Source organism: Choloepus didactylus, chromosome 20 (assembly GCF_015220235.1).
Source record: "Choloepus didactylus isolate mChoDid1 chromosome 20, mChoDid1.pri, whole genome shotgun sequence".
Taxonomy (NCBI): Eukaryota; Metazoa; Chordata; class Mammalia; order Pilosa; family Megalonychidae; genus Choloepus; species Choloepus didactylus.
Window position 1 is genome coordinate 17,440,477 of NC_051326.1, and position 22,428 is coordinate 17,462,904.

Consider the following 22,428-nt stretch of genomic DNA (forward strand, 5'->3'; position numbering starts at 1 on the left):
TCGGAACGCACCGCTCCTTCCAGCCTCCGTGCGAGCCTCGTGCCTCGCCTGGCTGAGCCCCCTCCTCCCCTGGTCTCGGCTCAAAGCCCTTCCTCAGAGGCCTCCTTGAGCCCCTGGGCTGAATCTGTCCCGTGGGATGCTCTCAAATAGTGCCCTCTAGCTTTGCCTCTTGGTTCTTCTTGCGGTTTGCATTTGTACATTTACTTCTGAGGTCATTTGTCTAAAACCTGCATCTTGCGCTTGACTGTAAGCTCCAAGAGGGCAGGATCGAGTCCTCTACCGTGAGGCAGAGGCACACAGGAGGTTTTTGAGAAATGTTTACAGACTAGGTTTACAGACGGCAGCACTTCATGCCTCTCTCTCGTCTGGTGGCGGGCACACTGGGTACACGGGCCAGGTTCAAATCTCAGCCCTGAGAGTCCCCGGCTTTAGGGCTTCGGGCAAGTTGGTGACCCCTCGGAGCCTCAATTTTGTCCTCCGTGTAATGAGGAGACTGATCTTTCTGCGTGAGCATGAGGGTTTACAGAGAAATTGCCCTCAGAATTCTCAGCTCAGTCACTTGCACATGGACGCGCTTAGTAAGTTAATTTCCCTCTCACCTCCTCTTTCCTTGGCAAATCGTGTTGCTGGTTCCTTCTTAGCTCCAGGGATGCTCGGGTGACACAGGACTAGGAGGCCTCTAAGTCTCAGGAAGAAAGCGGGAGCCACTCAGAGGACAAGTGGCTGCCTTTGTCCAGACCTCGGTGGTGGCTGTGCCCCTGTCCCCGCAGCAGCTGACCCTCCCTGCTGAGACTTCCCGTGGTGCCAAGGGCAGGGTGGGCCGTCCTTGGCTCCCCGGGGGCCCCGGAGGGCGCAGGGGTGTCTCCGAGAAGGAGTCACGCTGTGGCTGACCTGAGGGTGGCAGCAAGTGGGGCTGGAGGAGCCTGTGTACAATTCCCAACTTCTGCCGTTGCAAAGCCAATGACTCTCCCCTTTAGAGGTGTGGCCTTTCCTAGACATTTCATTTCTTTTTACAAAGTTCAGGTGGGAGTGGAAAAGCACAGAGGCTCGTCTACTCAGTGGATGGATGGGAGGCGATCTCTGACTTGTGTGTGGGCCCCCAAGCGTGGCCAGGCCGCCCCTGCCCCCCTGCGTTGAGGTGGTGTTGGCTCCGCCATGCAGCTTCCAGGGTGGCAGGGGCTGGGGGGCAAGGCGGCCGTGCTGCTGGCTCAGGCTCCACCTGGATGGCCACGGCTCCTGTCTCCATCCCCTCCACACACCAGCTCTGCTGACAACACCATGACCGCACCCAGGGGTGTGCAGGCAGCCAGCTCATACGGTACCTTGGCGGTTCTGACACAGCCATTTTGACACAGCAAGAATAAAATGGCCCTTGAAGTTTGAAACATACGTTTCGTGTTTTTTTTCCACCATCAACAAGGTTTGCAAAAATAATCCTGAGCTCTAGCCCACACTGGTCCCTCTTGACCCGGGCCGTTACCTGGGGATGGGATGGGGGATGCCTCTGGGGGAGAAGGGACAGGGTAGGGTTGGAGCGAGGATGTCAGTTGCACACGTAAGTTACTCATCAAAGAGCTGCAAGGGCAGGGGTCTGGGTTTCCGACTGTGTCGAGTGTCCCCTGAGCTGAAACAGCCGCCCCCCCCACCTCGTTAGCTAAAAAAGAAGAGGTGAGGCAATTGATGGCGGCTGCCACGTGCCAGCCATTGCCTGGCATTTGAGAGTCACGGTGGCTTGAATCTTTGTGCCGGCCCAGGATGCCACCACCTCCGTTTTTCAGAAGAGCAAGTGGGAGTTGAGAGGGAGGGTGACTTGCCGAGGTCTCGCGGCTTCTACATCTTCATCCGCCATCCTTGCTCCTAATCTAGCGCTGATTTTGTTTCCCTTCCTACCCACGGTGCCTCTGAATTGTAGACAGGTGCCTTTGATGGACACTTTCTAGCACATATCTCAGGAATGGAAAAGGACACTCAGCGTGGTCTGCTGCTGTGTTTGAGGGTGGGCCTGGGGCCAGGGGCCGTCCGACCCTCCCCGCTGCCACCCCAGCCTTCCCCCGTCGCTGGCATCGGAATGCCCCCCACCACCACCACTTTCCTCCAGGGATTGACTTACTCCCTCCCCCTCTTCCCTACAGCCGGTCTGGGTCCTGGCGGAGGCCTCCTGAGGAGCGCCCTTCCCCGGGCCACCTCGCAGAGGCTGCTGAGGGTGCCCAGGCCGATGCCCCCCATCCAAAGCATCCCCCCCACCCCTGAGGCCGGCGGAGCCAAGGAGAAAGGCCCGGACTCACCGGGGAGCAGCCGGGGCCCCCCAGAGCTGAGACCCGGGGCCCAGGAGGTAAGGTGGTTCCCACGGCTGTGAGTCCTGCCTGCGGCACCCTGTGTCTCCCTGTCCTTCTGTCTGTCCTTCCATCCTTTCCCAAACACCCTGGGGGCGGGGAGGGCAGCGCGGTTCAGCTGTGGCAGAGATGGGGGCCGAGCAGGATGGGGATTGGGAAACCCACATCTACGCTGGAGAATTCTGGGTCTGGACCTCAGAGGGTCCCCAGGTGGGGAAGGGGCGGAGGTGATCTGGATTTTCTCCCCCAGATGAGGGTGGGCAGGGCTGAATGATCTGGAATTCTGGCTCTTAGGGCCTAGTGCCTGCCCCTCCAGGGCCTCTCGGCTGTGCTCTGCAGCTCCACTTCCTACACCCCCAGGGAAGAGGGAGAGGCCCCAGGTGGGCAGGAGGAGAGCTGGGCTCCAGTCCCAGTGAAACCACCAACTCGCCAAGCGAACCAGGGTGAACACGTCCCCCATTTTCTTCAGCAGTGGAATGAGGGATTGCACGTTGCCATCTGTGCTTGCCACGCTGTGCCCTGGAAACCTGGGGGTCTCTGGAGGTTTCTCAGGAGCTGCTCTTCAGGATGGGGGTGGAGTTGGGCATTGGAGGGGCTCAGGACCCTCAATTCACCTGCCCTCAGAAAGTCTAAAATCTTTTTAGCTGGGATCCTGGGGTGGCTGCCCTGGAGGTGGTGAGCTCCCCATCCCTGAAAGTGCTCAAGCAGAGGCTGTGTGACCACTGGTCCTAGAACTGGTGTTCCCCAGGGCTTCTCTGGTCTGAAGATTCCAGAATTCCACGTGCATTCTGACTCTCCCCATTTGAAGCACAGGGGTGTGACAGAGGGGAGAGAACGCTGGGCCAGGACTCGGGAGGTGGGCCCCAGCTTCCCGCCCTGCCTGCACTGGCCGCGAGGCCTTGGGCAAGTCACTCTCCTCCCCGGGCCTGTTTGCACAGCTGTGAAAAGAGGGCAGTGGGCCTGAGGGTCTCTTCCAGCTCTGATGTTCTGGGGTTTTCCTGCAATGAGAAGAACAGAAAACAAATAGTAATCACGACAAAAGGGGTTGAGTGGGGATGCAGGGAGCACCCCAGCAGCTTCTCACCTGGAGTGGCCAGAAACGATGAGCCCTCTGGGGGGCCTGGGTGGAGTGGCCGGGAAGAGAGCCAGGAGGACACCCCCAGGGGTGGTGTGGGCTCTGAGAGGACTGTTTCCAGGGCCAGAGCCCGCAATCCCCCCTCTGCTCACAGGTGCAGATGTCCCCACAATACCTGCACTGCAGGGACGAGAAGATGAGCAAGTCTCTCGGGGGCATTGTGATCCCGCCCATCCCCCCGGCGGGGCGGCCCTCTGGGACCTCCTCCGGGGTGCCCAGCTCCCCGCCCAGCCCCCCACCTCCGGGCCTGCAGGCCCCATGCACGCGGTAAGCAGCCCCAACTCCAGCCTACCCTGCAGCCCCCTCCCCCTCCACCCCCAAGCAGCTGAACCTCCATGCCTGGGTGAGCTCTGGGGGCACCGGGTGGGCAAAGGGCGGGGTCCCCAACCTGTGGCCACATCCTTGGGGAGGCCCCCACATTGCTGCCTGGCTCCTCTGATTCTTGACCCTGCCAACCCGGTGCGTGGGCATAAAAAAACAATGTCTTGGGTCTCTACCTTCTTCAGATTTCCAAATGTATGTCATTGCAGTTGTGATGAATAAAAGAAATTGTTTTAAATCATGATGGAGTTCCTGGTGGAGCTTACAACCATTATCAAGCTGGGGTTGGGGTGCACAAAGCACTAGGAACTTCAACAGCCTGGGAACACGGGGGCTCGAGGGCCTCTGTGTTGTAATGAACCTGGGCTTGGGGCCTGTCAGTGGGACAGACAGCGCTGCCAGGTGGCCGGGAGTGACCCCAGGGCAGTGGGGACTGACGGGGAGCAGGTGTGCATGTCTGAGGGCCACGGTGCGGTTCACGCCGGGACCCACTTCTCTCCCAGGTCCGTGGGGCCTCTGCAGCAGCACTCTCCCATTTCTCTCAAGCTCCCACCCTCTGTCCCCTGGGCTGCCTTCCCCTGCCCACACGCCCATCTTGCCCGCCCTTTGGACCTGCTCTGGTGTGTGTTCTTCTGCCCGGTTTTCACCATCAGCCTCCTTGGACTCGTGCCTGCTCCATGGACCCCTGCCACTAGCTGTCTGATGTTTCCTCCTTTCCTGCTTGGACACCTGTCCCCGCTCCCTCTGAGAGGTGCTCTCGGGGGTCACCTGAGCCTCCAGTAACTCTCCTCCCACCTCGTTATTCCTGACTTGGCGTTGTCTGAGCTGTTGGTGAACGCTGAGCTTTTCTCCTTCCTCACCTCCTCCCTGCCTCTCGACCTTCCAGTCTCCTGTATCCTCTCCTTCATCCGCTTCTTAAATGCAGCCATCCCCGATGTCCCCGTGTCCCTGTTCTCCCCCTGTGCTGGGGGCTCCAGGTTCTCCCAAGTCTGGGCGACCTCCACAAGCCCCCCTGGGGCCCTGCCTCCCGCTCCCCCGGGCCGGGCTGCTGGCCCCCCAGCCCCTGCGCTGCTCTCCCCCGGGACGGCCAGTGCCGGGCAAGAGGCAGAGAGGACGGGCCGCCTCTCCGTCATTGCCGGGCTCCTCGTGTTCCCAAATTGCGTGCCTCCCTTCCAAGACCCCCTTGTTTCTGTCCAGGTGCCGCTGCTCTCCTCGGTCTCCAAATTTCTCCCGCGCTACTGTCTCCCGTCTCCAACAGATCTCCACCTCCCATCCAATCTTTCTCAAAACCGCAGAAATTCAAGACCCCACCACCATTTCCTGCCCCCTGCCTTTTCCTCGCAGTTTGCTTTCACCAGCTCTTTCTTGGCCTCCCACAGTTTTCTCCTGGCCTGTTCCCACGCAGCCCTCTGCCGCCCATTCTAATCTTCTACTGTCATGCATCCCCCTTTGTGACTCCTCTGCCACCTTCAGACTTTCCACAGCTGCCCACAGCTTAGAGACGACTCTCCCTGGCCCGATGTCCGGGGTCCGTCCCCAGCCCCCCTCTACACACCCGGGGACCTGCCTTCCCCCGCAGACCCACTGCTGATGAGCTGGGCCCTGGACCTCACTTCTGAGACGGCGCTTTCCCTCCCAGCACCTGCCACCCCAACTCGGGCCTTTCATCTGCTGCCCCCCACCCCACCCCGTCTGGTTTCTACTGTGCTGTGGCCCCCACTTCACACCTGCCCTTGCTTTAAAGCCTCCCTTGCTCTCCTCTGCACTGTCCCCGTGGCATCCGGCACATGGACTGCCTGGCTGCTCGCCCTCTACTATTTTTATGGCTTTTATTTAAACCTCATTCTGTTACTTAACTTGGAGCGAGTGCGAGGGGCTGGGGACCTTTTATCTCGACATCTCCCTGGCTCCCATGTGCCAAGCACTGGTGCCTGGCACAGGGTCCTCACACTATAACTACCGGCCCACCTGCTGTGAGGAGGCGGCACCGTCTTCCCTTCACTGACTCTGTGAGGCTCTGCAGCAAATGGTGGGGGGGGGGGCACATTACCATTTCGCTCACCTGCTCCCGCCCTTGCTCACTCATCCATCCACTTATTCCCATGGAAGGTATTAAGCACCTACTGTGTGCCAGGGGCTGTGCTTGGTGCTGTGATAGGAAGTCAAATGAAGCCTGGTCTCTGTGCTCTAGGAGCTCACAGGAGAGATTTACAAGAAAATCATTGAATCAAAGTCCAGTGAGGTAAGTGCTAAGATAGGAAGCTGCCCGACAAGCTGGTGAGCTCAGTGGAAATAATCGTAGAATCAGGCTGGGGAGGCTTCCTGGAGGAGGTGAGGCTACACCAAGTGTTGGAGGCTGAGGGAGAGCTTGTAGGATGGAGACGTGATGGAGGAGCAGGTGAGGAATTTAGGAGCCTGGAGGAGCCTGTTTGGCTGCACCTGTGTTTGAGTGAGACAGGTGGGAAGGTTTTCCGGGCTGAAGGGCCCTGGGCCCTAAACTGAGGAGTGTGGGTTTGATCCTGGAGTAATGAGGTGCCACTGAAGGCTTTCAAGTGTGGGGGTGACATCAGGTTTTACTCAGAAAGGCCATTAGGGCAAGCGCAGAGCTGAGGCGGTGGCTGTGTGGGGGATCCAGGGAGATGCTGGGGCGCTGCGGCAGGCCAGAGGCTGGGGGTCTGCGACGGAGGCAGAGGGGCCGCCCGCCCGCCCAGGGGCCTGGTGGTTGGGGACCAGCCAGGGCTCCTGCTTCAGCAGCTGGACCAAGGGGGGTGCCCTTCACGGAGGCTGGGGACTAGGAGGGGAGCAGGGAGGGACATGTGGGTCCGTTTCTGGGTGGGGTGAGCCTGGGACAGCTGGGAGGCAGGTGGGTGTACAGGGCTGGGGCAGGGAGAGGGCTCTTGCCGGAACTGAGTTTCGTTGTCCCTGCCTCTCTCCCTGGGGCCTGGGGAAGAACCTTAGGCGGCGGTGGGGTTTCTGCCTGGTTTTGCAGAGGCAGGGAGGGTTTGGGATGCTGCCTGGAGAAAGGCAGAGGCCCTGTGGGATGTCCATCTTGGCTTCAGGTCCTTTCTGCCGAGGGGCCTCTAGAGAAGGGGAGGGTCAGAAAGGAGCACAGCCAGGTCCCCAGATGCTGGGTCTCTTGCTCAAAGAGGGAGGAAAAGCAGCCTAAGCTTGAGGACAGAGGGCCAAAGCCGTGGGCCCTGAGCAGGATGAGCCAGGCCTGGGAGAAGGAAGCAATGTGGGAGAAGAAAGGAAGGGTTTTAGGTACCCCCTGTCCCCATCAGGCAGCCTGAGGCCTCCACGCGATCTCAGGAGCCAGGGGCCACTGCGGGACTTGCAGCTCACTCTCCCTCCTGAGCTGGGCCCCTGCCCTAATCCTGCTGGTGCAGCCTGAGCAGTGGTGGCTCCACTGGCAAAGACCTGGTGGCTGAGCTCTCTGGGCCGGGCTGGCCCTGGGGCCTTCACCCACCATCGCAGCCCTCCTGAGCCTCCCAGGTGGGTCTAGATGGAAGAGGTGACCCCTGTTCCAGGGAGGAATGCCGAGGCCTGCCTGGTGCAGGCCCACTTGGAAGCCTACCCCTCCACAGGACCCAGGGCCCCCTTTGACCGCCACAGTCGCCCAGGTTAGGGGGCCCCTGGGTTAAGGCAGGCAGTGACATGGGCTCTTCCCCTGGCTGCCCACCCTGCCCAGGGTCGGTCTGCTGAGTGACTCCTCTGAGAACAGAGCAGAGGATGTCGTGGCCGTGACACCCCGCCGGCCCCCAGGGGGTTCCGAAGGCCATGCATTTCCCTGCGGAGAAGAGAAAACCCGCGTTGGATAATACACAACTGGCCCTTTTGGAACATAAGCCCCCGGAGGGCAGGGTTGTCATCCGTCTCATTCTTGCTGCAAAGGGATTGAACCTGCTAGACCCTGGGAGGAGCTGGGGGGATGGGGCTGCTACCCTGAGGAGGAGGATATTTTATGGGTCAAGGAACTCTTACTGGGCAAGAATTTGGAGAACTTGAGCTCATTCATCTCTGAGATGACAGGAAATTTAGCCCTGATCTGCTCCAGCTGCTTTCCTCCTGCTGGGCAGTCCAAGAAGGCACAGCAGGGAGGGGGCTTCCTTTAAGACCCGGTGGTTTCCACATGGATGCCAGCTGCCTGGCGAGTAAAAGGGGACACACAGCCTGAGATATGGGGCTGAGAGCCACGTCTCGATGCCAAGCCTGGCCTGGCCTGGCCTGGCCTGCTGGGCAGCCTGCCCTTGCATCTGCATCTCTCGTGGCCAAGTGTCTCCTTACAGAGCTGCCCGCAGCCCCCCTCGCTTGTGGACCCCATCTCAGTACCTCCGCACCTGGAGCTGCCCCTCATTCCTCACAGCAGTGCCTCTAGCTTGCCTTCCCTCATGGTGCTTTTTTCTCCCCCATTCTTTTAAGATTGTTTCGGGAGAGTGGGCCTCAGGAGAAGACCCCTAAATCTCTGGGTACGTACTCTCCACGGGCATCCCCCTTTTTGTTATTCAATTCTCTGGGTTCCTGGACTGGGTCATAGCATCAGAATTGGGGCCAGAGGATACCTGAGAGAATTTGTGCCCAACACGTCATCTTATGGGCAGGGAGCTGAGGTCATCTGTGGTTCCACGGACCTGGACGAGGAGGGGCAAGAAGCAGCCTTTCGGGAGCCCCTGCTCTGGGCCAGGCACGGGGATGGACGCTGGCTCACGGAGCCTTCCCAAGGAGCCCGAGGCCGAGATGCTGCTGTCCTACCCTGTAGGCAGGGGCCCGCTGTGGCCTGGCCAGCTGCCCTGACTGTAGAGTGGGCGTGCCAGGATGTTTACCCGGATCTGCACGGCTCCAAAGCCACTGATCTCACCCCACTGTGCTGTGGCCTCTTGCGCTGTTTTTAATTCTTCTTTTTTTTATTAAAGAAGTTGTGGGTTTATGGAACAATCATGCATAAAATAGGATTCCCATCTACCACTCTCTTAGTAACACCTTGCACTGGTGTGCGACATTTGTCACAACTGATGAAAGCACATTTATTAATTGCTCTTGCACCATTTTTAAGCAAGCGGAGCAGAGCATGACTCACTGGACAGCAAGAAATTAAAGCAGGTCCCACAAACCCTTTAGTCCGAATGGTCAGGGTGGCTTAAGTGTCAGGGGAAGGGGGCCACGCCTGGGGAGGCCGAGGCTCAGGGAAGCTTTCTCAAGAGCTGAGGGGGGTGGGTGGGTGGAGGGGGAGGAAGCCCCCGTGAGCCGTGCTCTGACTGCAGAGGCAGGGGGTGGTACGGAAGCTGAGTCTTGGCTGGAGGGCAGGGGGCACGAGGCCACAGTTGTGGCTGAGGGGCCCTGGGTGGGGGAGCCCCCTTGGTGCAGGCTGCAGGCAGCAGGGGCGGGGGGCAGCTGCGGTGCTGGGCGGCAGGAGGGGCTGGCCTCACCCGGACGGGGTTCCCTGCAGGTCACTCTGCTTATCAGCTCAGCGGGTTGATCAGAGTCTGCTCAAGAAGTCCCCAGATTAGGACACACAGTTGGGCCCGAGGGCGGGCCTGGCACCGAAACCCCTGTGGCAGCTGCTTCTCGTGGCTTCTCATTGCCGGGCTGCAGTGGGGCAAGCTCTGCAGTCTGACCTGATGCATGGCACCCCGAGTTCTCCTCAAGAGCTAACCCTGAGGATGCTGGAGTGATGGTTTTGGCCAGGGGGCCACCGTCAGTAAGCGCCCCCTCCTCTGGCTCATCAGACTTGCTGCTGCTTGAGAACCCAATCCCCTGGGGCCTGTGGGCAGGGGCCAGGCTGCTGGGACAGGGCTTTCGAAGGTGCCTCTTGGAGGTGGAGCTGAGGAAGGGGATATAAAAGGGCCAGTGCTTCAAGGGCTCTGGGACCCTCCCGCTGCCAGCTGGGGCCTGCACTGCCCCATAGGTGTTCCATGCCCAGCACAAAGAAGGGTTTCCATGGTTATGTCTGAAGCTGGGGCTCCCCTGCACCCTGTGGCATCTTGTAGTCTTCGGGCCTGGCCAGCTGGGAGCTGGACCCTGGGGCCTTTGGCCCTGCCTCTTACTTCCGGGCAGATGGAGGGTCGGCTGGGCCCTCTTCCCCTTGGCCCTTGGTCCTTCTATCGGGTTCTCGGCTCTTGCTGCTCCAAGCGGAGGGATCCTGCACAGATGTGCAGGCTGGGCCTGTGGGGCCCCCAGCTCATGGCGCCCCTCCCAGTCTCTGGGGGTCCCAGATGGTGGCCGCCATCCCAGCTGACCCCTGATTTGCCAGTTCACCCAAGGACAGTGAGTGCCAAAGTTTGTGAGCAGGAGAACCTGTTTAACATAAAAAAAGAAAATTAACGAATCTACCCCCACTCTGCCTCCGTAATAAGACAGGTACTTTAACATCCATTGGTTGGGAAAACAGAGAATGACAAAGAGATGCTATGGATTTAATGACATTTGGAAGTGCATTTGCTTTTTATCAGTTACGAGAACGGCTCAAGGTCAGCTTTCCCGTATGTAAAATGAGAGGATTGGGCTGGCATTCCTTAGTCCTCTGGCTCCTTCCACTCTCTTTCAGACGGGCCCTTGGTGGCATAAAATGCTCTGTGTGTCCATTTTATTTTTTCTCTCCCTGAGGTACATACCTTCCAGGGAAGCTAAACTTATGATTTTTAAAATCTTCAAATAACTTAAAACTCTTAGAAAACATGTTTCTTCCCTCCCCTGTCTTATTAGGGGTGCGCAATCATTGTCGAATGAATGAATAAATGAAAACAAGCTTGAGTTGGAGCTTCCCAGCCCATTCCATGCCTGCCAGTGCTGCTCTGTAGACTAAATTTAATTTGTATTTTCTCCATCAAGGAATGTTGGGCGGAAGGATGGAGGGTGGAGGGCTTAGGCAGGAAAGGTTACACCGACGACAGGGTCATAGATCTTCAAGGCAGCCCAAAGGGGTGGCGGCTGCTTCAGGGTGCTGGGTGTCCCCAGCTCCATTCTTGTTTTCAACTCCTCAGAGCCAAGACCTTCGGCCCCGCCCGTCAGAGTCAGGTCTGCAGCTGCCGAGAAGCCTGCCCTGCCTTCATCTCAGTCTGCTCCTGCACTGACAGCCTTCTCCTTCAGCCACGCCAAAGAAGCCCACGCTTTGCTAAAAGGAGAGGACCAGAAGGAGAGCAGCACCAAGGTATCTGTGAAATGAGGAGAGGATGCAGCTGGGGTCAAAGTGGACCACTGATGAATGCAAGCCTGTTTTTTAACTATACAAACATGGGTCCAGCTAGCAGAAAACAGAGGAGAGCAAGGGAGAACCCCAAGGCAGCTGCCCCTAGTACTTAAGGCTGAATAAAGGGAGAGAAACAAAGGAGTGGAGAAGGATGGGGGGGAGGGGCTAGATGAAGGGGAGAGTACAGTGGGGAGCTGAGGAGGAAGGGATGAGGGAAGGAGGCAGGGCACGAGGAGGTCACACATGGTTCAGAAGGAAGCAGGATGTGGGGGAGAGTCCAGAGGGGCTTAGGTGAACCAAGCCGAGTAATCTGAGCACCACCCAAGATAGCAGCCGAGAGGCAGCTGACTCCCAGGCGGATCCCAGAGGCCCTGCAGGACAGGCGGACAAAGGCCTTGGCCTTCTGAAGTGGCCTTGGGGAGGTGGCTTTGCTTCCTGATCCTGGTGAATTTAGTAAAATTTGGAGAGTTGCTGTTATGGGCACCTGTCTGTGCCCATTAAAGTTCCGTTCACTAAACATATCTGGAAGGCCTACTAGGTGCATGTACTATGTTAGAGATGGGGACGCAGTGTTGACTCTTACCAGGTCCAGTCACATGGCAGAACATGAAACAAAAAACTGATAACTCAGTGCAATGAAATGATCTCGTCCTCTCCCCCACCTTTGCCACTCACCCCCACGGTCGTACCAAGGCCTCAGTGCTGCAAAGACCTTCACCCCCACCGCTGTCTCATTACCAAGCATCCCACTCTCCCACTACCATCTCCTCTTGCTCTAGCTCAATCCACCCAATACCCTGACACCCACACTTGTTCTCTCTCTTGCATCAACAGTATTCTCTCAACTGGACCACTCCTATCAGCATATTAGCTCTCTGCTGTCTCTCTTATTTTAAGAAAACAAAACAAAGCATGCACAATACTACTGCCACTCCTCTCCTCCCTTTCTCCTCTGAGTCTTCTCTATTCAGGTCTTCGTCCCACCACCCTGCTGAGACTGCCCATTGCAGTCTCCCCAAATGCAGGCATGCCTCACTCCTCTTCTGACTTGATTTAGTTGCAGCTTTTGTCAGGACTCATTGCTCACCCTGGAAATTCTCCATCTAGGGATGGAGGTGTAGGGATGGCTTCTTTACCTGCAGCCAAGGCAGCTCCTTCTAGACTGTCCTTTGCAGGTCCCTCTTCATCCTCCTGTTCTCTAGATGTTGGTGCCCCCCAGGGCTCAGCCTTCTGGCCTCTTGTCTGTTTCTGTTTATCCCTCAGTCCATGGCTTTCAGTATATGCTGAAGACCCCAAAATTGCCCTCTCCAGCCCAGACCTTCCCCTGCCCTCCTGACTTGTATATTTAACTGCTACTCAGAATCTCCATTTAGGTCTCTAACTGATTCTTCAAGCTTACTGTGTCTGACACTCAATGTTGAATCCTCATCCCCCCAAATTCCTCTTTCTCCAGGGCCCCTTCTCAGTGATTGGCTATAAAAGACAACTCCAGCCTTCCAGTGCCTCAGGGAGAAAATCTTGGGCCCATTCTTGCCTCCTCTCTTTTTCTCCTCCACCACAACCCACATCAGCAAAAGCAGTGGGCTCTACTTTTGAAACGTGTCCGAAATCTGCCCATTTTCACCGTTCCCGTTACCTCCTGCTTGAACTGTTGCAGGAGGCTCTTTCCTAATTGCTCTCCTGGCTTCCAGCCTGGTGTCTGCTCCAGACTCTTCCATATGCAGCTGCCAGCATGAGCCTTTTAAAAATGGAAATCAGAATTTCCTATGATTATGGAAGTTATTGTTGGAGGAAGCTGCATGAAGGGTACAGGAACTCTCGGGTATATTTTTACAACCTCGTGAGTCTTAAACTATTTCAAAATAAAAAATTATTTAAAAAAATACTTAGAGAACCCCCTCCTCCAATCCCCCAATCATGAAAGTCAGGTTACTTCACTCCTTTGCACAAAATATTCAGTGGCTTCCGTGTCCTTCACAGAAAGAGCCCAAGTCCTTTCCATGGACCATGAAGCCAGGTGATATGGATCCTGCCCCCGTCCCTCCTCCCTGTGTCAGGCCACTCCTCTGACTCAGAGTGCTCCAGCCGGTGTCCTCCTTCTGTTCCCAACCACAGCCGGCCTCAGGGCCTCTGCAGTTTCTGGTCCCTGCTGCCCTGGGAATCTGCATGACCTGCTCCCTCAGTTCATTTGTGTCTCTGCTGCAAGTTCACATTTGCAGACCCCCCTTGGCTTTCCTATCTAAAATGGAAGCCCCGTCACCCTCTGCCTCCTTACTTTTCTTTCTTTGAGCACTTACTGCCTGTCATTGTAGATTGGTCTGTTTATTGACTGCCTCCTCCACTCTAAGTTCTTTGGAAGCAAGGACTTTTCTTTTGTTCACTCCCAGCATCGTGATTGGCACTTAGGAGGCACTCACAGTTTTGTTGATCAAATGCATGAAGGTATAGAAAGTCCAGAGAAGGAAATGCATGGCTTTGCCTGGCCATGGGGTGTGGGACTGGGGAGAAGAAGGTGACATCTGAATAGGATTCTGAGGGCAGATCACAGCTGGTGGAACATCTTAGAAATGGCCTCAAGGCCACTGGAATCACAGGCTCAGGAATCAGATGGAGCAGAGGCCACTAAAGGGTCCTCAGCTCATGGGGGTGGAGGGCAGAACCAGGACCAGGTGCCTGGAGTGGCCGTTTTCCTTCTTGAATGGCTTCAGTGCCCTGGGCCCCGGGGGTGCGGGGGAGTCCCCAAGGATAACGGAGTTTGCCTTGAACCCGTGCCAGCTCCAAGTCACCATCTCCAAGTCTGCCCAGGAGAAGCTGCGGCTGAAGCAGATGAAGGAGATGGAGCTGTTTCAGAGGGTGAAGGAGCCAGAGAGGGAGCTCGCTTCCCAGAACCTGGGCTCGGGGAGAACCCTGATGAAGGAAGGTACTGGATGCTGGGGGTAGGATTCCCTCGACCTGGGGAAACCTCTTGGGTTCCCAACCTACAAAAGAGAGGCTGTCCACAGCTCCCTCCCCTGCCCTCCCTGAGACTGGAGAGGGAATGGGGTCTACTCTCATGTAGCCCACCAATGGGCCTGTCTCCAAAGGAGGACGCTGGGGTGCTGGGCAGGCAGGACCGGCTCAGCCCTAGGATTGTCTCTGCCTGCACAGGCCTCCTTCCCCTCCGGGGCAGCAGGACCCTGTCTGTGCCCACTGGGCTGAGCAGTCCACACAGAAACAACACCGGCATTGTCCTGAGGAAGCGCGCCAACCGGTCCTCGCTCCCCAGCATCCCCGTCAGCAAGCAGGAGCCCGGCTTTGCCCGCCACGCATCAGGTGGGGCCCGGGCCCGACTGGCTGGGGCGCGTCCCCTCCCCGGGCTGCCTTGGGATTCTTTGGGGCATGGCGAAGGTGACCTTGACTGCTCTGCTGCTGCCTGCTGCCCACATCAGACCAGCGGGCAGCCCGAGAGGTGGGCACCTTGCCAGAGAGAGGTCAACAGTGTCTGGGACTCAGGTGCCTGCCAGGTGGGCTGGGGATGGGAATTGTGGGTGCTGGGCAGCTGCTCCCAGCCTGTGCTGACACGTCCTAGGGGCTCACCAGGGCACCAGGACCAAAGGATACTGGAAAACAGAGTCCAAGGAAGTAACCGGAAGCTCCAGGAGGAGAGGATTCTGGGCAGAGCTTGATTTCCTGCCTGATGTCTCATAAAATGTCAGGCCAGGCAGGGATGGGATCGGAGGAGCCCAAAGTTTCCACTGTGATGCCTCGGGGAGGGGGCCAAGGGGATGTTCCCTTCCTACCAGAGGAGCTTCTATTTTTACCTCACATTTTTGCATATTGGGCACCCATATGCGATTTCATCTGAAAAAATTTTCCTGCTAAAAAAATGTCGGAGACAATCAACCTGGTTCAGAGTTGCCTTAGGTGCAGGATGTGGGCAATGATGGCAGATTAGAGCAACATGTTTGAGCTACAAATAATTTCCACTCACCTCCCTTTTCACTTCTCTTTCTATCCTTTTGATTCCATCACTGAGGAAATTCTTGAAGCAAGGACCATCTCTCCTACTCTCGTACGACATGCAAATCTCTCCCACCCCACCTTCCCCCCCTTTTATTAGCAAAGAGAGCCTCTTTCAGGCTCAGAGAGATGGGAAGCTGGCTATAATTTTATAGCTAGAGTTTATAGTGTTGTTTTATTTTTATTGTAAATCTTCATCAATTTATTTATGAGAAATGATATTGGTTTACCAATTATGGTATTGACATAAAATTTCCTTTTAAAATACATTATTTAGTATTTCTTCAAAATACTTTTGAAGAAAAGTATGTAAATAAAAGTATAGATAATTCAGAGAAAACAGCAGAAAATCATGAAAGTGGTAACTGAATGGCTGGCACTAGGAAATGCTGATCTGTTAACCCAACCCACTTGTGGTGTAGACGGCAGAACCGAGGCCAGAGACCCGAATCCCTCCAGATGATGGGCGACTGTCGGTTCAGGGCGGTCTGTTATGGCCTCGTTATGTCACCTGCTGTGTAGGTGTGTGTGCAGGCGAGTGGGTGAAAGGAATCCTGCAGGCGGGTTCACTGGGTGAGAGACCAAAAAAAAAAAAAAAAAAAAAAAAAGCCGACAATGAATCTCCTCTTGCGACTGCACTGGAAGCTGATCTTCCTCGTTCTCTCTCCTTATGGTGAACAAAGAATTTTCCAAATTTGGACCTGCCTTTACTTTTTGGTCTAGTTGGAAAGGACAGACATTGAGGATTATAAACTTGGTCATCCTCCTGATTTTCTCAGTAAATCCCCTAAGATTCTGGCCTGTTTCAGGAAACCTGGTTGGTTAGGTGAAGTCAGCTGTGTCTCCTGAACTCCCTGTTTTGTGTGTGCAAAGAACGATTTCCCTATTAAGGATTATTTCCTTAGGATGTAGTCCCAGGCTGGAGATTACTGGGACACAAGGTATAGATACGAACATATTTGAACAGGTGTCACGGGAGGGGTTAGGCAAAGGAAAACACAAACCCCACCCTCGAGAGGCTGGAGGCTGGTGCCCCTCTGCTGGTGCCGTGTGTGTGTTAGAGCTGTTGTAGGTTTACAGAAAACCCGTGCAGAAAGCACACAGTTCCCCTGGTCCCCCCTCCCTCACACACCGTTTCCCTATTATTAACATTTTGCATTAGTGTAGTGTCTTTGTTACAGTTGATGAACCAATATTATGATAATGTTATTAACTAAAGTCCATAGTTTACATTAGGGTTTACTCTTTGTGTTGTATGGGTTTTTAGAAAGTTTTTATTGTGGTAACATAGACACAACATAAAATTTCCCATTTTAACCGTGTGTGTGTGTGTGTGTGTGTGTGTGTGTGTGTGTGTGTGTGTTAATTCTAGGTGGACATTGATGTCACTGGAGGGTGAGGCTGGGGCGGGGCTGGGGGTGTTGGGGACCGAGTTACTTTCCCCCTATGTCAGTGCCTCTTTAGAGGACCTCAGATGGCATCTAATTCATTCCGTGTCGCCCAGGGAAGGACATGGAGTGGGCTGTTACCTCCTGCCCACCAGAGGGTGACCTAGTGGACTTATTAAGAGACCTCACACGCAGGGGCAGGGCTAAGAGGAGATCCAGGAAGGTGGACTTTGTGTCTTGGCTTTAAATAAAGGATGGCCTCCTAAATCGGATTCCCCAAGACCCCTTGGATATACCTGCCTGAAAATCCTCCCAAAAGTTCTGGTAATGGATGGTGGGGATGGTAGCACAACATTGTGATCGTAATACCACTGAATTATATATTTGAAAATGGTTAAAATGGGAAAATTTACATTGTAGATATGTTACCACAATTAAATTTGTTTTTCCCCAAACCCCTAGAACTTTAAAAAAAAAAAAAAGAAAAAACCATCCCGGTAGAGATAACTTCTGAATAGAACAATCCAGAAAGTGAGATGTAGTAGCGAGAGCCCTGGAGTCGGAGGAGACTGTCCCGGCTCCGCTTTCGGAGAAGCTGAGGGACCGTGGAGAGGGGAGGGGCCCTGGCCTTTCTAGGTCTCTGACACCTCAACTAATTAGGGCGTTCCAGTAGGTTCCTCTGGTTCTTTTTCTAGGGTTTCATGATTCTAGTGTCTGTCCCCAAGGAAGGAGAGCCTGGAAAACGTGGTCTGATTTTTAATAACACCCGTACTTGCCGTTGGTCCCTGGAAGTGTGGCCGCCCCTTGGCCATGTGGGTGCCGGTTAGCCACCCCAAGTCCGGGGCCTTTTCCTGAGCCTCTGCTTTCCTCCACCCTCTGCCCTAGGACCTCCTCCCTGCTCAAGGGCAGCTCCGCAGAAGGAGGGAGAGTGGGGATGTGAGAGGAGGGGCTGAGAGCACGGGCTCCTGGGTGGGGATGGGGTAAGAGCGAGTATGGGGTCTGGGGTCCTCCGTCGAGGCTCACTGGGCCTCCCCCCACCACGGACATGGGAGGACTGGGAGGTGAGCGGCTGGTTTCCTGGGCCTTGTCACGTGACACCCAGCAGCATGTCCCAAAGCTGCCTCTCTGTTTGTAATATGGTCACCGGGTTGGGCCTGGTGGGAATGGGAAGGGTCCCCAAAAGGGGAGGGTCGGTCGGTGTCCTTGGCGTCACAGCTCTCACCAGCCCCCTCGTCCCGTGTCCCCCTGGGGGTGGGCCCAGGTGCTGCACCCCCAGGGCTGAGCCTCTTGCCTGTTCGCCTGCCATGTTCTCTTCCCTTTTGCGGGTGCAGCGAACTCCTTACCTGCGGTGCTCACTTTGGGGTCTCCGGAATGGGAAGAGGAGGAGGAGGAGCTGGACCTGCGAGCCTTGAAGGAGTTGAGACCGTTCTCGAACCCAGAGCTGGGGCTGGTGGATGCCCTCCAGGGCCTCAGCAGCAGCGACTGGTGAGCAGACGCCTTTCCCCCCAGCCCCCAGCCGCCCTCCCCACCCCACTCGGGTTCTGCAGGAGGAGGGCTGTGGGGCTGTGGGGGTAGTTTCCTGCGTTTGCCCCGGGCCCCTCCCCACAGGCCCCTCTGAGGCACACCCGGGCCGGGTGAATCTGAGTCCACAGCTGTGGGCCCCACAGGTCACAGCCCTTTGTGTCTCTAAATCAAATGTCATCCGCTCTGAATGTTCCTCCCTCGGGCTGGTGGGGCACAGGGCCTGGGCCATGGGCAAGTTCCCCACTGGGGGTCCAGGACATTGGAGGGGAGCCGTGGAGGGCAGCCAGGTTTGGAGGTGGGCTCCATCCCAGCACAGCCAGAGCTGAGGGCCAGCCAGGGGCCTCACAAAGTGGCTGTCACTGAACGGTAATAATTCAGGCCCGAGTGTCCCCTGAGGCCAGCCCCTGCTGCCGGGAGGAAGGGGGAAACCGGGCCGCCCCTGGTCGTGGAGGGAACAGCCACCCCCACCTGCTCGAGGCCTGCACTTGCTTCCCAGGCAGATGAAGGAGAGGGGCCTGGCGAGCCTCCGGCGCCTGGCGGCCTGCCACGCGGACGTCCTCGCCGGGAGGCTGCACGACGTGACCTTGGCCGTGACTGGGGAGGTGAGGCTCCCGGGCGGTGTGCGCTGTGCCCTCCCCTCCCCACCCCCTGGCACTGCCCAGGGGTCGCTCAGCAGCCAGGAGGGGCCAACAGAGCCCCGCAGCATGGGCATCCCCCATGTATTTCTCAGCCCTTGGCCACTAAGGGAGACAGCTGTCCATTCTCCAGGTTGGAAAACTGAGGCCTGGGGTCTCCTTATTTAAAATCTGTTGGCATTTACACCATCAGAATCCTGTGTCCTTCGTCACAGCCCTGCCCTATCCTCTGCATTCAAAATGCCTTCAGAGTGGTGGGGTGTCCTGGGCCAGACCCCCAACCTCAGGGCACTGGTAGCATTTCCCAGGCCCATTCAACCCCAGAGGGGCAAGAAGATGCATTTTATCACAGGTGAAGGTGGCGTCCCACCCTTGGGAACGGGAGGTGAGGGATGCGGAGGCCGCGGGCTTGGCTTGGAGGGCCCGGGCTTTCTCAGCTCCATCCCTTCTGCATGTAGCCTGCAGGCTTGGTTTCTTCTGCTGCAAAACGGATGCCATTACCTACTGCTCACTGTAGTTGTGAAGTTCAAGTTGGATGCTATTTGTAGCTCCAAAGACTAATTGTTGAGCACGTATCAGGGGATACTGATACCAATGGAATTAAAAATGAGAATGATAAATAGTGGTGATGATAGCAGTTGTCACTGTCATTGGGATAAAATGCGACTGCTTTGTCCGGGGTGGCTGCAGGGTTTTCCTCTCCAGCCGGGCAAGGCCTGGGCCTGGGGTGAAGGTGGCGCAGCTGGGGGTGGGGGCGTGCAGGTCCCCGTACGTGGAAGGTTCTGGAGCCCCTGGCAGGGCCCCTCTCCCCTCTCTCCCCCAGGTCATGAACCTGCGCTCCAGGGTGTCCCGCCTGGCCATCGGCACCCTGGGGGACCTCTTCCGGGCCCTGAGGCGGAGCATGGACCAGGAGGCCGAGGGGGTCGCGCGCTGCCTGCTGCAGCGGATGGCCAACACCAGTGAGTTCCTGCAGAGGGCCGCGCGCCGGGCACTGGGTGCCGTGGTGGAGAGTGTGACGCCCGCCCGCGCCCTGCTGGCCCTCACCGCCGCCGGCGTCTAGTACGTGGGGGCCGCTGGTTTGTGGGTGGGGGGAGTCGGGAAGGGAGGAGGCCGTGGAAGGTGCTGGGAGGGCGGCGGACTGTGGAGGGTTTGGGGGCACAGGTGATGGAGCAGAATGAAGAAGGGCCCTGAGCTCCGGCCATTCAGCTCCGAGGCTGGTGACTGCCCATGGCCGTGGTAACAGCCCCCCCAGGACACCCCGCTGCAGAGTGAGGCAGGAACTCTCCCACTCCAGCCGCCTCCCCTTCGCCTCCTGGGGCTGAGGGAGGTCCTTGGCTACCATGGGGGCCTTTCTGCAGCCAGATTTCCTTTCCCCTCAAGTAAAAACCCAAAGCAAAAGCAAAACCAGAAGCATTTTCCCAGCCTTACGCCCCAAGAGGCCAACAGACTCTCCAGCCCCGTGATCAATCCCGTGTACATAGGAGGGTCTCACCTGTGCCCCCGGCCCCTGCACCGGCCCCGGGACCTCGGCCAACTTCATCATGGCATAGTGGGAAGCAAGAGGTTCCCAGAGCCGCGCTGTCTGGGTTCACATCCCTGAGGGCCACGAACTCTGCACCTCAGTTTCCTCGTCTGTGGAATGGGGATACTAGTGGTGTCTAGTTGTTACAAGGGGTAAATGAATGATTCATGAAAGAGCACTTGGAGCAGCGTGTACACACCTAACCTGTGTCAAGTGCTTCTGCAGATGCTCATGAGAGAAATTAGTTGCACTGTGTTCTGGATTCCTCCCTTTGCCTCAGCTTCACGTGCAGAATGATGGGAGCTTGCAGGGTTGATGTGGGACGATGGATGAAAGTGCGTGGCACAGAGGTCCTGCAGGCTCAGGGTAAACTGAGGCGTGATCATGGTTCAGAACCGGGTCAGGTGACCCCAGGGGAGCCTGGAATCGGGCTCTGTGCCTGTGAACTCCCCTGGGGAACTTGCAGAAATGCAGAGACACTCTGAGTAGGGAGAGCCTCTGAGACACACTCCCTGCCAGTTCTTTGGGGACCATTGGGGTGGTGCCATAAGGAGAAAGCTCTCTATGGGGTCTGCGTGGCCTGATGGGCTGTGGCCATACAGACCCTGCTTGAAAAAGCTGAAAAAGAAAGTGGTGACATCCTGACGGATTTCCCTTGTTGGGATTCAGGTTCCACCTGTGATGGTTAGCAAACCACCCATTCATTCCCTCTCCCTCAGTTCAACAAACGTGCACTCAGTACCTGCTGAGTGTCAGGCGTGTGCCAGGCACCCACTCGGCCCTGGGGAGTCATCACAGTCGACTGGTCCTGGCTCCCAGGGAGCTCCCAGACCCCAGGGAACCACATGGGTGCAACCGAGCTTCCCAGCAGACGAAGGCTGTGCTGCCCAGGGGAGCACCTGTTTCTGCCTGGTGAGGCTGGGGGAGGAAGAGAAGGATGCCTTGGTTGGCAAGGACTTTTCTAGGTAGAGAAAAGATGGGAGCACGCGTCTGGCACAGTGGAACTCTGGCGTTCAGGAAGGCAAAGAGATCGGTGGGTCTTCCTCCCCCTTCGCTGCTGTCGTCCTCTTTGATCCTAATAGCAGGAAGTGCTTGGTCTTTCTCCAAAGAGCCCTTTATTCCACCCAGCACAGATTTGCAGCCCGTCACTGGCATGAAGCCCAGGTCTGCAATGGAGTCTGTGTGTCAGTCCGGAGACCCCCACGCCCGCATCACTTGGCTGACAGTGACGCGTTTCCTTGCAGCCACCGAAACCCCTTGGTCCGCAAATGCACAGCCGAGCACCTCTTGATTGTCCTGGAGCAGATGGGTGCCGAGAAGCTTCTCTCAGGCAGCAGGGACAGCACAGACTTGCTGGTGCACAACCTGGTGAGGCTGGCCCAGGACTCCAACCAGGACACCAGGTAACGGCAGGGCCAGGGCAGGGAAGTTGCCAGCAGCTGCCCGGGCACTGTGTGGAGGGTGCTGTCATATGGACGGAAGCAGGGTGCCTTCCTTCCAGCGGCCATCCCATTTCTCTCCCCATCGTCGTAGCCACCAGGCCCATTCAGAGAATGGCTGCTACTCCCGTCCCCCACGTCCTCACCCTCCACTCACCCCTCCATCCATTGCCATCTGGGTCTTGTTCCTTTCCCACCCAAGCTGCATTCTCTATAAGACCATCCACTCTTTTGGGAGATATTTAACCAGCATTCTTTTTGTTACTGTGGATACAGCTCTGAATAAGAAAAATTAGGCCCCTGTTCTCTTGGAGTTTACCTCCACTTGGGGGAGATGGATAATAAATGAACAAAGCATTATGATAATTTTGGATGCAGATAAGGGATGTAAAGGGGAAAACCCTTTAATGATTTAACGCTTCATTAAATGAAGGCAGATCTAATGGGGAGTGGAGGTGAGGGCCACTTTAGAGTGGGGGTTGGGGAAGGTCTTCCTCGGAGTGTCATTTGAGCTGAGAGCTGAGTGACCAGGAGGAGCCAGCTGTTTGATGATCCCAGTGAGAACGTTCTGAGCCAAGGACATGACACAAAGGTCCCAAGATGGGAGCGAGCTCGGTGTTCACAGAAGGGAAAGGTCAGAAAGGGTAGGTGAGGGGAGGTGGCACCATCCGCGCAGCCTTCTAGGTTGCATCCCCCTCGGTGAATCCCCATGGAGTATGGTTTGAGTGCTGCACCCTGGCAGGGGGCAATGAGTGGTAGCCCCCCACTCATCACCATTGCAGACAGGGCTGCTCCTATCGTCCTCCGTGGCTCCTTATGGAGCTTGTCTTTGGAAGCAGGCCTGGGAGCCGGACTGCTGGGTCAGGGGTGAGTGTGGACTTAAACAGCCGAAGCACAGCCAGAATCTCTCCAGGAGGTTGTAGCTGTCCACCTCCTTCCAGCAGAGCAT

At 56.6% G+C, this 22,428-nt stretch overlaps 1 protein-coding gene across 7 annotated transcripts in view; it reads left to right on the top strand.

The window, feature by feature from the left end:
• TOGARAM2 (TOG array regulator of axonemal microtubules 2) overlaps positions 1-22,428 on the top strand; it is a 55,825-nt gene that overhangs the window by 15,964 nt on the left and 17,433 nt on the right. For all 7 annotated transcript variants that reach the window (XM_037813139.1, XM_037813138.1, XM_037813140.1 and 4 more), the window contains 10 exons: positions 2,133-2,332; positions 3,563-3,735; positions 8,209-8,255; positions 10,767-10,933; positions 13,748-13,892; positions 14,120-14,284; positions 17,691-17,844; positions 18,380-18,485; positions 19,342-19,577; positions 21,285-21,443. In XM_037813139.1, coding sequence (XP_037669067.1) covers positions 2,133-2,332; positions 3,563-3,735; positions 8,209-8,255; positions 10,767-10,933; positions 13,748-13,892; positions 14,120-14,284; positions 17,691-17,844; positions 18,380-18,485; positions 19,342-19,577; positions 21,285-21,443 — 1,552 coding nt within the window. The remainder of the gene's footprint in view (positions 1-2,132; positions 2,333-3,562; positions 3,736-8,208; positions 8,256-10,766; positions 10,934-13,747; positions 13,893-14,119; positions 14,285-17,690; positions 17,845-18,379; positions 18,486-19,341; positions 19,578-21,284; positions 21,444-22,428) is intronic.